At 37.1% G+C, this 17,501-nt stretch overlaps 1 protein-coding gene across 1 annotated transcript in view; it reads right to left on the bottom strand.

The window, feature by feature from the left end:
• LOC577633 (ADP-ribosylation factor 1-like 2) overlaps positions 1-14,779 on the bottom strand; it is a 30,375-nt gene extending 15,596 nt beyond the window's left edge. Inside the window, exon 1 of the mRNA XM_777849.5 lies at positions 13,638-14,779. Within this exon, the coding sequence (XP_782942.1) occupies positions 13,638-13,746 (109 nt within the window). The 5' untranslated portion in view covers positions 13,747-14,779. The remainder of the gene's footprint in view (positions 1-13,637) is intronic.
• Positions 14,780-17,501: the final 2,722 nt, after the last annotated feature.

Here is a 17,501-nt window from a genome sequence, read left to right as displayed (position 1 = left end):
TAGAGAGTAATGATGTTTCCATGTGATTACATATCTGTGTCAATAAACATAATGATGTCGGAAAGGAAGTAATTGACCATGTCTGGCCTTGGTCGAGTATGTTAAGGTCATTACATAGTCATTCGCTCTTACATCATCTCATTACCAATGATCATGTTAGACGGCGGATGCCATCTATATCCACAAGATGAACTTGACGCGATATGCTTTTTGTCGACTAACTCCGACTTAGTGCTGAATGCATTTTACATCCCGCGCTATTTTAGAAACCTCATTTGTAGGAGTGATTAGATTGGATTGAATGTTGCTAGTTATCCAGAAGATTTCTTTATCTTTATCGTATCAAGATATGCTAGAAGTTATGATAAAAATTTAATATAAATACACTGTTGCCCTTAAGGTAGGAATCATTTTTATAACCTCTTTTCAGGAAATGATTATGACAATAAATATTTGATAGATATAGATTATAATATCTAAAAGTATAATTTCTAAAGGCTGCATAGATTGACCGATTCTGAACACATATAAACTTTAGCTATCAACAATAAACCATATTGTCACAATCATTTCATGAAAATTGAACATAAGATTTATTCCTACTTTATGGACAAAGTCTATAATTATCTCTGTTGTATTAATGTAGAAGTAACTGTCGGCAGTTATCTACCGTTTATCTTTTTTCTACCTATACTTTGAAACTTCGAATACGTCGCAATTATACACGTTTACGAGTATTCTACATCTCGGCTTAAAGAAAATTAGTTTTATGTTCCTAAAATTGAGACCCTAAACTGTATAATATGAAAAGTTGCTTTCACCATACTGGACTCTAAAGGCCAGTCCAACATTTCTGGTAAATATATAAAATCGTTTTCAAACACCCTATTTACCGTATACTAGCATATTTTGTGAGAGAGGAAATTGAAAAACACACTCGCGACCTTCTCGATAATTTTTCCGGAATTCCGCCACGCGTATGCTTTTAAACACGATTCCCCCGCCCAAAAAAGTGAATTGCAAAAAATCGCTTCGTCATGGAGGACAGGTAAGGAGGAGCAAGAAAACTAGTTCATAAACACACAAAGCAATCAAACTAAATCATTCGTAAATTCTTTTTCTTCAATATATTCAATATGATACAAAAGATACATGAAATTCATTGCCTGCATGGGCACGTAAATCAATGGTTCTAAAAGTGACTAAATTAAGAAGTAGGTAAAGTTATTCATGGTGGATTAAAACAAGTCTGAATAAAAAATATCCTACAAAAAGTAAATTGATACAGTACTATATGTTTACTTGAGTAAATATACTAATCAAAATGATACAGATTATAAATACTTGTCTGTACGTATAGAAATGATAGTGGGAATAAAATGATTACTCAATCAGACAGTAATCCTTTGCTAAAGTTTGCTTGCCGGTTGCAAAATATAACTCCTAAAATCAATTTGTCCTCTCTCTATATACTATATGAATATGCACGAAACACATCTTTAGGAGAGGGATGAATATCGTTACACTCATCCATATTATGTGAAATATAGAAAGTTAAACGCTTGCAATGGTGAGGGCGAAAATGCCTAGCAGTCTTGAAGAGGTCAAACACGGTTTTATAGCACACACTAAGATTGCTGCAGTGTCTGGGTCCTTTGGAGTTGCGTAAAGGCCCGGTCACACAGCCTTTCGCGTCTGTATCGCGGGTTAAATTTCGCGATTTTGTTTTGCCCGCGGTTGCCCGTGGTGGAAAATGTGCAAAATTGGCTTACCCGCGGTTTACCCGTGGTATGCCCGCGGAACAGACGCCGGCGACTGTTCCGCGTCCTTATCGCGGGTGAAGCGCGGCGGTACCGCGGCCTACCACGCTTACACGCGGTACACACGCCAATGCACGTGATAACAACGCGGTACAGACGCGGAACAAACGTGCTATGACCGTGCTCCACCCGCGATTACCCGCTAAAATTTCGCGTCCAATTCCGCGTGTAACCACGTCTTAACCGCGGCCGTAGCACGTCCTAGCACGTTCGTTCCGCGTCTGTACCGCGTCTTTACCGCGTGTGTACCACGTGTACCACGTGTACCGCCCGCGATTACCCGCGGTCTAAATTTTTGGGCAGCCCAAAACTTTTTCGCGCGGCCAACCGCGTGTGAATTTCTTACCGCGTGTAATGACGGGTAAAGTACGGCTGTATCGCGTCTTTATCGCGACCTCAAAGCGTCCAACAGCGTCTGCTTCACGGGGCAGAAATTTTTGGCCGTGATTCGGCCGCGATACGCCCGTGGAGGGCTGTGTGACCGGGCCTTAAGGGCGAACTTTCCTGGTGATTGGTGCAAACAAACACTTTAAACTCGGCGATGTGTCAATATTTGTTTCCTCTTTTAGATTTATAAACATCAATCTTTTTCTTTAAAAATGTTGTGTGTGGTACCGACGAGTCAAGCGAGATATTAAGAGTTCACCAGTGTGGAAATTTCTGTTATATGTGATTATCATGCATGCCTAATTATTCATGCACCTTCGCAAAGTAATAGTTTTGATACCAATCATCAATACGTCATCATAGAAAATATTCCCTTTCTGTTTCCATGAAGAAAAAAACACCACATTTTACCAAAATCACACAAAGGTAAAAACTGGCAGTGTTTGTTTGACACCAAAGTCATAAGCGTATATAGAATTATGTTTATGTAGAATGGGTGCACTGGAATGCAGAGTTATTGTTAACGTTTGACATTGAAAAGTTGAATGAACTTGAAGGTGGAATCTGTATGGACCCACTCCTACAATGAAAGATAGTGTATGTGGTAAGGGTATATAGAAAGATACTCTCCCCAATATAAGTCAATATTATTAATATCCAGATGTCACTCATCATGACTGTTTCAGTTTTACACCGCAAGATCAAATTATCTTCCAATTCTTAATCTTTGTTAATGAGATATATTCTTAGGCATTAACGGAAGGATTATGGTTGGCATATTCCCTTGCAGTCTAGCTCGATAGAAGTGGGAAGTGGTTTTAAAGAATTTATTGACGGTTATCTGGATAGTTTCCCGCTTCTTTATATAGCTGTAGGCCATATGGTATTGAATAATGATATTTAATTGGCTGCATGTCAATACATTTCATGCCTGCAGTTTAACCATGACGTGAAACAATAGCCAACGGAAGTCAAACCTATATTTTTTCAACATAAATGTCATCATGAGTTTTTTTAAATTTAGATTGGCCCGAATGAGGTTTGTTATCTAGTTTTAGTCTGATATATTTTTCGTGTGTTTAGGAGCGTGGTGTGAAATGTGACACCGCATGGACAGTGAAATGTCGACAAAAGTCATTTGGCTGTCCACACGGTCAGTGCAAGTCAGATATCACCCTGCGTTTCTTGTCACATCTACATGAACTCTCACATCTAAACATCGAACACTCTATTTTTTTAAAGACTTTGACATAATATATGACTACCAAGTTTTGATAACCTTTTTAATGTTTAGCTCGTGAAATTTTAGGCCAGATCAACCTCATTTCTATAGCTACAAAATTTAAAGAAACTAGACATCTTTGATGTTTTTGTATATAAGCTTAAAGTGATTATTTCAACGTGACCTAATTTCCATCCAACTACATTTCAGCTACAAGATAGATCACGAATTTCGAACGTAACAGCTCCTGTTCATAAGCAATGAAAAACACATATCCAATAAATACAAACCATGCAGTTCATATCATTATTCTTTTACTACCCCTATCCATGGAGACATTGTTGATCTTGACTAGGGAAAAATAAATAGGGAACTGAGAAGGAAAATAAAGGAAAAGCAATATGATGCCTGGTAGGCTTACAGCCAATATTGCTTTCATTGGAAACTGAAATGACTGCTGAAATTGCACTCAGAGGCGACAACAAACAGGAACGGTGTGATGATGAACTATGTCGAGGGTTCTGTTCAGAGATATATCCGAATCAAAACATATGAGGTTCCAGGGATTGGTTACCATGCAAGCTGCTGAAATTGGCAATTTGTTGTTGATCAGCGATCCATTTTTTACCTTTCGTTTTCTCCCAAGATATAGGCCTACTGTCGCCTACACAGTATTTATATGGGACGTCGCATATTGTAACTGTTTATTTTGAATATATTTTTGACTATTTATCAATGGGAGCGCCAGGCGGGTCAAATCTGACTGACATGAGCGCTGTACAAGCACCCATTATTATTATTATTATTTAGATTATTTATATCGAAATCGAAATCGAATTAAACGTTGTTGTATATATCTGCATATTACAATGTATAATAATATAATTAAATAGTCTATTTAATTATAATATCTAAGATCTTTATTCTAACCAGAGAACATACAAATAGAAAATGTGTTAGGGCCAAAAAAAAAACAATGCTGCCGTCATTGGTGATATTATATTCTTGCCCTCGCCATGGCAATTGGAATCTGTAGGCATATTGTGTATACATTGTATTTTGTGTACTGTAATCTAAAAACACCGGATCAAATTTGCTATACCAAATACCCACGTCTGCACCCACCATAACCCATCCCCCCCCCCCACATCAATAAATAGAAAAGTTATTTGTACACATACTTCATTGTGGTCAAAGATCTGGATTCGCCACTACTAGTATTATTTCCGGGCAAATTTTCTTGTATATATATAATTCAACGTTTTGGAAACACTTTTATAAAGCAACGAGTGTCATGAGACTAATGTAATCAGTTATGTATTAACAGTTACAACAGCAGGTATTTGCTGATTGTCATAATTATAATACATGCTTTCCTCTCGTATTTTCCTACTTCCTAATTCCTCATTACTTTTTAGGATGTGCGATACGTGTTATATTTTGAAACTGATAGTACACGAGCTTGTCGAATTGACGATAAAAATAACGTTAATTTTGATTTATGATTATTTCACTTTTGCGCGTTGATTGATTAATGAATAAGCTAGGTTCATTGCATGGTGAAAGGTTTAAAGGGTGTCCATTGGGTTAATAACGTCTGTTTCCATGGAAAAAAAGGGGGGGGGGGATTATTCAAGACATGATTATCCGAACAGTCAGTTGGTGTATTTATGGAGCTGTGATTCGCTAGACTTCTAAAGGGGTATCAATACAACACTCAGTAACCATCCAAGTGGTGACCTGTCAATACTGATTCACTCCGGAAGTAAATTAGGAAAGCTCGTCTAGCACGAATCTGGTTACGTCAATCCAATGTCAAATCAGTGTACTGAGCCTTTGGCAAAGCTGTTTCTATAGACTTTGTAAGGAAATACTTGTCGAAGTATTTGGAACGGCCCCTTCCAAAATTGAACATTTTGTTCATGATTTCAAACAGTTGATGTACACATCATAGTTTGAGGGGCTACATGAATATAGAGTGTATGGGACATCGACATAACAATAACAAATAACTAATAAAAGCAAAAAATAAAACAAAACAAAACCCATTAGGAAATCCGGAACGAATAGCGCGTTTATGAAATGCATCGAAAACAACAAAGTGTGTAAGTGGCAAATTTCTTTTTGAAAACAATAAATGGTTAATTTTTTTATCAACTCGCCTAAAACATTCAAATTCTTTCCCCAAGCAGTTTGAGTTAATATTATACACTATTCAAGTGCTCAGTACGTATCAAGTTTAATCGTACCTTTAAATATCATAAGTATGTACATGTACTACATGTCGTCGAGTTCTCATGTGAAATGGCCCCAAACGAGACACAATTAAAGTGCCATCATGCCCATAGCGAGGCTGGGGCGCGGCACGCAGCCCACCCGGTCCCCCATTTGAATTACCAATATACAGGTAACCATTAGTTAATTTTTTAGCTACGAAGTGGACTTATAAATTATATCTCGTTTAGTATATCTTTTAATGACAATTTTGAATATTCCCAGCGAAGAAAAAAAAAGATCAAAATTTAGAAAAATGATAAGTTGATACGACCTTTCCCATTTTCTCGCTCATTTTGGATGTTGTGTATCTGTGGGACAAAACACGCGCCCTTCTCCTAGTGTCCCCCTCCATGGCCCATGCACCCCCTTAAATGTCCCTCCATTCGTCTCCTCCCTCACCACAAACCTGATATGACACCATCATCCTTAATCCTCGGGGATTCAAACGTGCAGAAATATTATGAAATCTGCCGCCGCTGCTGCTAAATCTAGAAGAAGAAAAATGCCCCCCCCCCCTTCCATTCCCTGTTCCAAAACCTCAACAGCCACATCAGATCCCAGTTAGATGTTGACTTACATGGGCTCATTTTACATGACGTTCCATGATGATATACGCAAATTGTCTGTGGGTGTATCTCTTTCATTTTTTGTAAAGGTTTTTTGTTGCTGCTTAATGAGACGTAAGTTTTGGATAAGGGAATAGCTGTATCAAAACCATCAAATGTTACACAGGAGAAATCCGTAGCCTAATCGCCTAATTCATATATTAGCAATGTCAGTACTAATATTTTTTTCACAGTGGGTGCTATAAATTTTATTGAATTATGTGGCAACGTGGTTTGATATGTTGTAATTCAATATTTCTCACACATAATCATCATAGAATGTCATTCCATTCGTTTTCAAATACAATTTATACCCTTTGAGAAGAAAATACCGGTAGCTAATAATTACGCTGATAAAGGATCTTGGATTTAAGACAAAAAGTCTCTTTCTGATAGAGTCACGTCATTGTTGTGTTTTGAATCATTATTAAGAATTTAGAATAAACGGTATGTTCCTTCAACCACGCTTGTTCAGTAGAAACATTTTACCACACACATTGATATTTTGGAGCAACGTCCGGAGTTTTTCCGAAGAATTAGGTAATACAGAGATAATATTTTCCTTCAAATAATATTTTTTTCTTCAGCTCTCCCTTTAGTTTAGTGATTTGTTCCTTTCTTAAAACGTTTATATATTCTTGGAAATAATGAATGTCCTTCGATCCTGACCTGTATAATTGTTCGAATTGTGATAAAGTGAAATAATGACGATCCTTATTGTGTCATTTCGTATGACTACTTTTATGAAATATATAATTTCGAAATTGAGTGTTGCCAGGAGTCAAAACTGATTTATATGACTTCATTGTGTGTTTAGTGTGTCAATTCGTGCGAACCTGCCGTTATGAAATACATAATTTCGCAATTGAATATTACCAATTGTATGAACTGATTTTTGTGACCTCATTTTCCAGTATTATATTTACATCCAAGCGATTCTATTGCGCCAGAGTTTAATTTATTGTCTATTTCAAAGCTTCAGTGAACTTCAAAACCACAAATTGTAATTGAGTAATAACAAAATCAGGTTTTGTTTCAACACGTTTGCAAGACGAGTAATGCTCTCATAAAATATGAAATAAATAGCCCACACGCTGTGGTCAGTCATTTGATTAATGATAGTCCCACCCACATCATTTTGACGTATCATATTGTGTATTGTTAACGAGGCCAGAGGTCACGATAAATCGTATACATAGAGAGAAAAGAATAAAGAAAAGTCAACAGTTTAGCCTTAGCAAAAGAGGATTCTAGGCTAGAATGAGCCTGAGGGTAATAAATAGAACCAAGGAAAAACTATTTTCATAAAGGTCATGACCTCATCCATCAGTCTATTGATAAAACAGATGTTTTTTGTTTTCAAACTTTTCATAAAATAGTTCCGGAAGCTTGGATGCTTTATGGGAAGAATACCATATTCCGTAATAATTTCGTTGTCATAAACGTTTATCCTTAGTGGTTTGATGATATTGAAAAAGACAATAGGCTTATTCTTATTCGTTTAAAGTATTAACCAAAATAATGTAACCACACAAAAATCATGCAAATCGTCTTCTTGTTCATAACATAAAATTCAGCACAATGAACCAACAAAATAATAGAGGAGGATATGTGTATGAGGTACGAATTAGAAGAGAGAGAGAGAGAGAGGGGGGGGGGGTACTTTAATTTGTATTCAGAATTGAAGTGCCCATGATATCATGAATGTGTTTACCAGCCTTTGCACACACGAGTAATATCCTTTAAAGCTGATTATTCTCTTAACCGCCACCTAACTTCTACGAAAGACGGGATTTATATTTTAAAAATTAAGTTGTTATTTCCTATCTCTATCACAGTCAAGTCTCAGTCGAATATGTATGTACACCCCCCCCCCCGCCCATCTCCCCCACCCCTTCCTCCCCTTCCCTCTATCCCTTCCTTCCTCACACATTATACCCTTCTCCAGATATTGCTGGACATGTACACATGCTTCTGTTATCAATCATATCATACTGCTTGTAAAAATCAATCTATGGGACTGAAACTAAAATCTCGACAAACTCTCACATTTTCATATTACTTAAAGTATATTTTATTACACCGTTAGAGACCCAACCGTCATGTCCGTGTCATTGTTCTTTTCTTGTATAGGTAGTAAATTCCTTTTGAAAATAGGATACTGGCGTTGTTCTGAGATGAAAACGGTCAAGTTCAGATGGTCAGCACAATATCATAGGTCACTTTGACAAAAAAACAAATTATTTTGATAGCCCTGAATTGTCATTATCAATAACTATCCATTTTGACATCGCTCTCCCCCTTCTCTCTGTCTCTCTCTGTCTCTCTCTCTCTCTCTCTCTTTCTCTCTCTCTCTCTCTCTCTCTCTCTCTTTGGAGCTAAATATTTCAAAATGCAGCTTTACTGTGTGTCCCTATTCATTCACAACAACGTTCCCTTGAATTAAAATGCGAATGACCTGTCACAATTCAACTCGGGTCAACGTCATCAAAGGACTGACCATGCAAAAAGATTTGACCTATCAGATAACAGTGGTAGTTCGAACGTCCACAATTCGGAAGTTCCAAAACCAGTTTTCACCCAAAAGTTTGTAGCACAATGGACTAAGAATAGAAAAATCATAATGCTACCGACATTTAATATGAAAATCTATACTAAATTTTTGGCTACTCACTTTTTTAAAGGGTTCACTATACACCAGCAGCCCACAAGCCAAAATGTTTGGCTGTTTCGTAGGCTATCGATGTACTAGGATGGCCTCAATTGTTTTCAGTAAAAAGAAAGAACAAGACATATACACATATTTATTCATATTTCCCTTTAACATTTCCAATCTTCATGTTTTCAAATGGCGAACTACATTAACCATGGCTAAACTGAAAAGTAAAAAAGGGTGCTGTATTCCTTGATGAAAGGACAAAATGAAATGTTCTTGCAAAGAGAATCATCGGTATAGGCTTGTGGGCAAGGTGGAGTCCGGAGCGGTGCGTGCGAACATTGCAGGAAACGTGTCTATGTGGGGCAGGTTTTCATAGGTTGTAAATATGGCCACCAGATGTTTGTAAAGTATATTGTATTAATCTTTAACATCAACATGATGGAAATGAAGTCGTTCTCTTTCTTCCAGCTAAAAAGTACATCGGTGGATGCATGAGGTTTTGATTCAAGCGATTCCGTTTCTAAACCTTGTAATGAGCCGCCACAGCACGCTGAGTGCAGGCAAGATGCACGTTGAATTACCATTTCTGGATTACTCTGGGTTTGAACTTTGAAGTATTTACTTTTTTACTTTGCCTTATGAATATCAAAAGCCATGTGGCATTTAGATTAGCATTAGTTTTTAAGAAAAAAAAAATAAAGATAGTTCAGAGTATAGTTCAGGCCAGGTGTAACTTGTTAGTTGGATGCCTAATTTGGACCAGTGATGGCCTGGTGGTAGAGTCGCTGCCCGGCAAGCAGTAGATGGCAGGTTCAAATCCCGCTGGTTCCAAGATTTTTTCTGACTTGTTTTTTCTATTACAGATCGATTTTTACTGGGTGTAAGCCACAAATATGTTTAAACTATCAACAAAATATTTGTTGAATAATTTATATACAAAATGCATTTATGTTTGATAACAGACGGAACAATGCTTCTGTAGCCCTATGCTCTTTAGTATGATCATGGCAAAATAAACAGATCAATTATAATTAAATAATGTGTTGTATATTATATTTTTCGGTGTTGTTTTTTCATTTCATTTTTTTTTTCGCCAATTTTTTTGTTGAAAAACGGCTTAATTTCAGAGGTCATTGACAATCCATCCATTCCCGCCTCCCCCCCCCCCAAAAAAAAAAACCAGCAACAACAACAATAACAACATACGAGTAGAAAGCTATGGCATTACAGTTTTCATAAATCATATTTAGGTCATATATGAATGAATTATCGTAATTTGCCAAGACCAGCTGTTTTCAACATCTTTCCATGCATACTCATCCGATTTCACGATCATGATACCTAGGTTCTAGTCTGTGATAATCGGACTTCCGTCATAATTATCTAACAACATTAATGAACCCCGTTGAACTTTTTTGGTCTAAATTATGACCTCGGCATATTTGACGGATATTGTAATTCATCCTTGGAAATACGAAATCACATAGGCCTACAAATAAGTACAGGGCACTAGTAGATTTTTGAGGGAAGGGGGTGGGCTCAACCCACGTATAGTACACGTAAACAAATAATTGAAGGGACATGATCATCGAAATTAGATGACAACAAACAATGATTTTAACAATTCAGAGCTTTAATATTATATGATATACTTTAGGTACACACGGTAGAATTGAGGTGAAATATGAGGGAATAAATTGTATGCCAACCCTGTTTAAGTATATATTTTAATCAGTCTTTCAGAATCGTGGCACTGGCGCCCCTCCCCCTTACACAATTCTGAATATGCCCCTAATAGTTAGCTTGCACGCATGAGGATGTTTATTTCACATGAAAGTAGGAAATGGGCAAAAATATTGTTTTTCAATAATTTATGAATCCCAACATCCTGAAGCTGAATGACGTATCAGAAATTAGGATATATAGAAATCATATTTCCTGTATTGTGTAGGTTTAGTAGGAAATTAACGAAACATGCGAAAACATTGAAGTTGACCAAAGTCATGTTTCTTTTCATCGTACTTGGGTTCCTTTCAAAACCGCACATCTATACTGATTATAATTCGTGAACAATTGCGATGTGATTGATCGAAATGGCAGACCATTATGAGGACAAGTACATTAAGTATCTTAGAAGTGTGTAGTTGATTTTGCAAATCATAATTGAATGTGTAACATAAACAGTACATAAATGCAAAAAAAGAATAACACAGCCGTTTTAATTCAGTTAACATTTCAATCATCCGCTGATTATTCGTTATACAGTTCGGTCTATTTTCTTTGTGATAACAGGCTATTTTCCAAGTTGTTATTTGAATTTTTTGATTTTTTTTTTTAAGTAGGGCACTTCTACGTCTTGGTCCAAACCTGTGGTCTAAAATGCCAAATATATAACTATTACATTAAATGTATTAAGAATTGAGGAAATAAAGGTGTTGTGTTCAGGAATAAAGGTGTTGTGATCAGGATCTAAACTAGGTTACAAGGGTATAGACATGGATCTACTACATGGTATTGGTATAGTCCTCGTACATTGAAAAGTTTATAACAGTAGGCCTACTCTCCACACCCTCCCTTATCCATTGATTACGTAATCACTATTGGACAGGTCTTATTCTGAAGAGTTTGTACACGCACACGCAAATGAGTCATTAATAAGTCATCCCCATAGTAAATTAGGACATCTATCAACACAGACTTATGACATGAAGTTTGGTTAAGCTTTTAGTTTCTCACTTCATGCCAATGTCGTATACTTCTAGGACTATCATTTAGCAGAGCTTGAATGTGTGCTCTGATTTTCCTTTGCAATAATTGATCTATTAAGTTTTCTGTTCCACAGCACATGATGGGTGCTTCAGGTGAGAGTTTAACACCCGATAGAGAGGAATTATAGAAATGAACTGGTTGATATTATATGATATAACATCATCATAATAATATAACCGGGATTATATATTTCCAGCGCAATGGATGATATTAAATCGAAACAGATATAAGTAATTTAACCCACAAGTACCCCTGCTAAAGTGGTCTAGCAGGTGTATACACCTGCTAGACCACCTTTTTAGACCCTCCTTTTCGGCTCACCTTTTTTTTTCTATTCGAAGTTTGAGTAAATTAAATCATAATTTTATGACGATGTTCAACATGTTGATAATAATAATACGTGCCCAAATATTTCTACTTTATACATAAATGTTCAATGGCAAATTTCTTGGAAAATCATAATTTTATTTTGGAATTTATTTCCTGTATTCATTCAAACTACGTGTGGGGTTTGTGTGTGTGTTGTAAGTGGAGAGGGTGGAACAGAAATCCTACAAAATCCTATTAACCGCTTATTACACAGGATTATTCATAATGCTGCAATGAAAACCACACAGACAAGGTTATGATTATGTAACACCCCCCCCCCCCCCATCATTAGATATGCAGACAAAAATCCCTAGAAGTAAAATGATATTAACAATGTGCCCCTTTGTAACTACGTATATGTATCATATAAATCTCAGTTAGCATCATTGGTCAATGTACATCCTTGGATACACACTGTGTACAATGTAAGTCCATTATTCTTAGACATGCATCAGAAGTGATGATGAATAGCCTACGTTATAACACAACAAACATCAGGCTTCCACTCATCGAATGCTTCACAAAAGTTACCTCAATTTTTTACAAGCATTTGAAGGACTTCACGAAAGCGGCTTATTAAAACACCATTACATCTCTTTTCACAGACTAATCTTAAGGATAAGTAACCGGTTACTTCACAAGAGTAGATAGAGCGATGGAAAAGAAGAGATTTGGATAACTCCTTCTTGAGGTAGTTATGGCAGCTTAGCTTCAGGCTTTTAAGGACACTGATTTTCATTTTCTGCCATAAATTTAGATTATGGCACGACGAAAGTGTCCTGCATCCTATAAAACATGTTCTAAAACCTGTTGTGGTACAAAATATGTTCAAGCTTGGCAAGAGGTTTTAAGTTTTAGTTCTAATCGTCTCATTTAACGAGATGTAAAATGATGACAAGCGGGCAATTCTACAGGTTGAAGAACACACAAAGCTGTTTTAAAAGATCATGTATCCGTAATATGACTCACTTTACATTCTGCTAGAAATGTCTCCATTTCAGAGTAATCATACTTTGTCAATAAAATCATCGGTAGTATTACAGAAGTGGAACAATGTATCTTTTGCAGTTGAAACACAAAATGTCCGAATTCCGTATAAATAATCCGTTAGTGGCATTACTTTGTTTAAAGTCTGCGCCATTTTTGTGTGTAAGTAATGTCCTATCATTTTTTAAATTTCAATATGTTAGCAGGCCCGGCCTAGCAGGTATATCGCCTGGCCCTGAAATACCTGCGAACTATAGAAAAAATACATGTAATTCCATTACTTCTCATTGTGAAATTGCCCAGAGTGGAAATAAATTTTGTGTTACATGGCAATAGTCATTGTTATGAATGGAAATTATATTTCAGTAGGGACTAGCTAATTAAACCGCTGCGACAAAATGAATGTTTGCGCGGCTCATAACGATATAATATCACACAGCCCAAACAGGATTTCTACAACGTGCGGTAAGGCGATTGTTATTCGTTTTTCGAAAGTCTTTGCAATCGTATTGACTAGCTAAACTAAGAAAGACAATGCTTACCTGCTGCATCTAGTCCTAACATCAATATCCTCGATTCCCTGTCCCCATTCATCGGGAATCTACAGTCAACACTCAAAATATCCGATAATTTTCCCATCACGTGACCCATGATGAACGCTGTCTTCGTCGATTTCGAAAAGAACTTGAGAAAGTTTCAGACGATGACGACGACGAGCTACCCACTCCGATGGAGGGTTTTATGTTCTTATTTAGTTACCTCGCTACCCCTGCATCGACCAATGGTGTAGCTGGAAACCCCTTGATCTTGCAAGATGTGAGGGGGGGGGGCAGTGGTATCCCTTCGCTTTCTATTTCCTTCCACACATCAACGTTAATGGTGCAGCTTTACCCCTCTTTCCTGGGATTCAAAAGTTGGCAGGTTGGAGTTAAGGGCCTAACGGAACAGGTTCATTATTGCCAGGGTTGTATCTTTCCACCGACGTACCCCTTCTTCTCTAAGGTGAATCGAGAATTTTCAAACTCTCGGTTGGGTCATGCCGCTTAATCCTTCCAGTGAATGTCCTACCTTAACGTCTATCAAAGACAATAGAATATGATAATTCTATGATGAAGGACATAAACTTAGTCAAGAAACAGCAGCAAGATGTAGGCCTGTATTCTGTTTAAAGGAGAGTCTAGCTTACTTCCAAAAAGATCATAACAATTTCCAAAAAGAAGAGAGCAAAAAACTGACGTCTGTATGGCTTCTGAATCCACAACACGTTATGCGATGCTGCCTGCAGTGACCACTTTGCCAGTTGCCACAAACTTTTCAAGAGAGACGCACAGAAAACAGGGAATATAATATAATCCCTTCACGAGTAATATCCCGTATCACGGTCGGTCGCGTTTTTGGCTAACGCTTGGGTTAATAGGGTATGAGTAATCCCGCTCTAGCTTTTCCTCTGCAGACGATAATATCATCGGCTATTTCTATCCGCTACAGATTCACAGATCTAAAAAGGCCTTTAAACATGATATATTGCAAACGATATCGCAGTGTGGCTGGAATATTGAAGTATGTGTATATACATTACTTCGAAGATCGGGAAGTGCAATTAGGTGAAGCGATCTCTATACAAAAAAGAGACAGTCAACAATCTACGTCACAGTGCACCGCGAGTCCATGCATGCACACTCTACTTTGTAATTGTCCCTGATTGTGAAGTCTAGAGTAGGCCTACGGTTGAAAGTTTTGGAGAGTGTGCAACACGCATGAAAGTTAGTTGGCCAATCACAGCGACGATTTATGTTCAAGTACATATTCTAGGTGTACTTATAATTCTAATATTTCTAATATTTCTAATATTAGTGGCGGATCAAGCATTGTCTGGATGGACTTTAATTTCTCCATGAACATGGGTTCTTGAAGCCCATCTGCCCTCATGCAGCAAGACACTGTTACGCTACTGCTGAGTACTGCTAAGCTACTACTACTACTACTACTACTACTACTACTACTACTACTACTACTACTACTACTACTACTACTACTACTACTACTACTACTACTACTACTACTACTACCACCACCACTACTACTACTACTACTACTACTACTACTACTACTACTACTACTACTACTACTACTACTACCACTACTAATACTGCTACTATCACCACCGTCAATACTGCTACACTGCTTCTACTAATGCTAACAGGCTAGTCTATTGATTAGTCGTTAGTCCATTTTATTTGTTTTTGTTTTTGTTTTGTTTTTGTTTTGTTTGGTCCGATATAGTTTTGGGTTATTTTTTTTCTTTCGCTGTACACAAACGCCTCAGTGCTGCATATTTTAGAGACTAGTATAAACGCAGTTGGCGCTAAACAACTATCTAACATTCCACCCACATTGAGCTATTCCCGTCTGCTCTGCAAATGCATTACTGGATAAAACAACCCTTATCAATAATAACAGTGACTTTGCGAGAGAGAGAGAGAGAGAGAGAGAGAGAGAGAGAGAGAGGGGAGGGGGAGGGAGGGAGGTAGGAGAGAAGAGAGTCAAAGGGGGGGGGTAACAGTCGTATAGATTCTAAAGAAGGTTAAAGAGAATCTAGAGCTATATTATTAATATTCCATAATTAGTATGCTTCCCTGTCTCATGGATCTCCCCCCCCCCCATCATTTCTTCCTCGTACCTCTCTCTCTCTCTCTCTCTCTCTCTCTCTCTATTTACTCCTTTTTCTTTCTCCTTTCTATCCATCTTTCTTCTTCTACCCTCCCGTTATATACCCCCTCTCTCTGCATATCTACCTCACCCTATATCTCTTCCTCGTAACTTTGTCTCAGTCTTCTCTTTCTAATGCTTTAATCTCTCTCTCTCTCTCTCCCTCTCTCTCTCTCTCTCTCTCTCTCTCCCTCTCTCTCTCTCTCTCTCTCTCTCTCTTCGAGACTAGTTTTTGTATCAACAAAGAGTGGCTGAAAACGTCATGGAGTATTACGTCGGCTTATTTATTCAATAGTTTCATATAACATATTTTAAAAATATATATATATTAAGGCACCTTGTAATCTGCACCAAACAAATACACAGTAAAAAAAAAAAAAAAGCAAAGACCACGGGGAAAACAGTATAGACGATCACTTCTTAATACCATGCTCCCTGTATTATTTTAATATAAATCACATGAAATCATTTTTAAAAAGCTGAATTTTTAAACTATGGGTGAACTGGCTGTTGAAATGAAATGCAGTCATAATACTCCACATTCTACATTCTTTGGAATTCTCAATCAGCCGAAGTAAGTGGTGAAATACGAGAAAAGCCATCGTTAATATTTATATTTCTTCCATAATTATAACTAATACTAATGAAAGTTTATATCCACGTGTTCATGCACTTAAATCAAACTTAAGGAAACCCAACGATCGCAGAGAAGACAAGGAAGTACGTTTGCTCCTTGAGATTGTGCTATCAACATCGTCAAATCGAACTGTCTTAATGATTATGTATCAACTAAAAGTTTCACTTCTTTAAGTGTTGACAGGAATAGTAATGATAAAAGCTACATTCATATCCGCACGTATCCATCCAAGGGGATGCTCAAGGAGCCTTAAAAATACTAGTATTACATTGGTATTACCAAGCTGCCTTTATGCTTTAAAAGCATTCAAAAAATAAATTTCTACCAAGTACCCATTTCCTACACCTAGATCGAGAGTGGCAAATGTAGATTAATGTCTTGCCAAACGGCATTAGTGCCGCGACGGGACACGAACCGCGGACTATCTGAAATGTCCACTAGACCACGGCACATCTAAAGTGTAATAATGGTAATATATCTTCAGTTTTTGTATAGCGCATGTCACATATCTATTAAGTTCTCTATGCACTTCAAAAGAGCTTTGTTTTCACCGGAATTATGAAATGACAAGTGGCCTATTTCATATATAAGAATGACATTCACTTGAGAGTTTCAGTCTCATAAAGGCAATGCTTAGCTCGTTTGTAAGAGATCAAGGAAATCATAATTGCCATACAGGCGTTTAAAAGGAAATCTCACCCCAAAGAACAAGTGTAGGTATTCTGAAAATGAGATGTATTCCTGCCCTTTGATGTACAATATTCCTTACGAAAATGTACAAGAGATATGTAAATGAAGATATTCATGGCATGATATTATGATGCCTTTTATCACCGCATGGGCGCAGCCATTTTCTTGAAAATGTGACAAAGATGTTGAAATTTTACATGTATATCATGCACCAAGCTTTAGTTGAAATTTTTTATATCAATACCAAAAGCTTTACTTTCAATGATTAAATTCATAGCTGAGAAGATAGAAATTATATCTCGTGAAAAATATATAACAGGGGAATAATTGTAACGAATTCATTTATGCAATGAGAAACCTGCACCCCAGA

This window comes from Strongylocentrotus purpuratus, unplaced genomic scaffold (assembly GCF_000002235.5).
Source record: "Strongylocentrotus purpuratus isolate Spur 01 unplaced genomic scaffold, Spur_5.0 spur5_scaffold_5, whole genome shotgun sequence".
NCBI lineage: Eukaryota > Metazoa > Echinodermata > Echinoidea > Camarodonta > Strongylocentrotidae > Strongylocentrotus > Strongylocentrotus purpuratus.
This window is presented reverse-complemented; position numbering and strand designations above follow the sequence as displayed.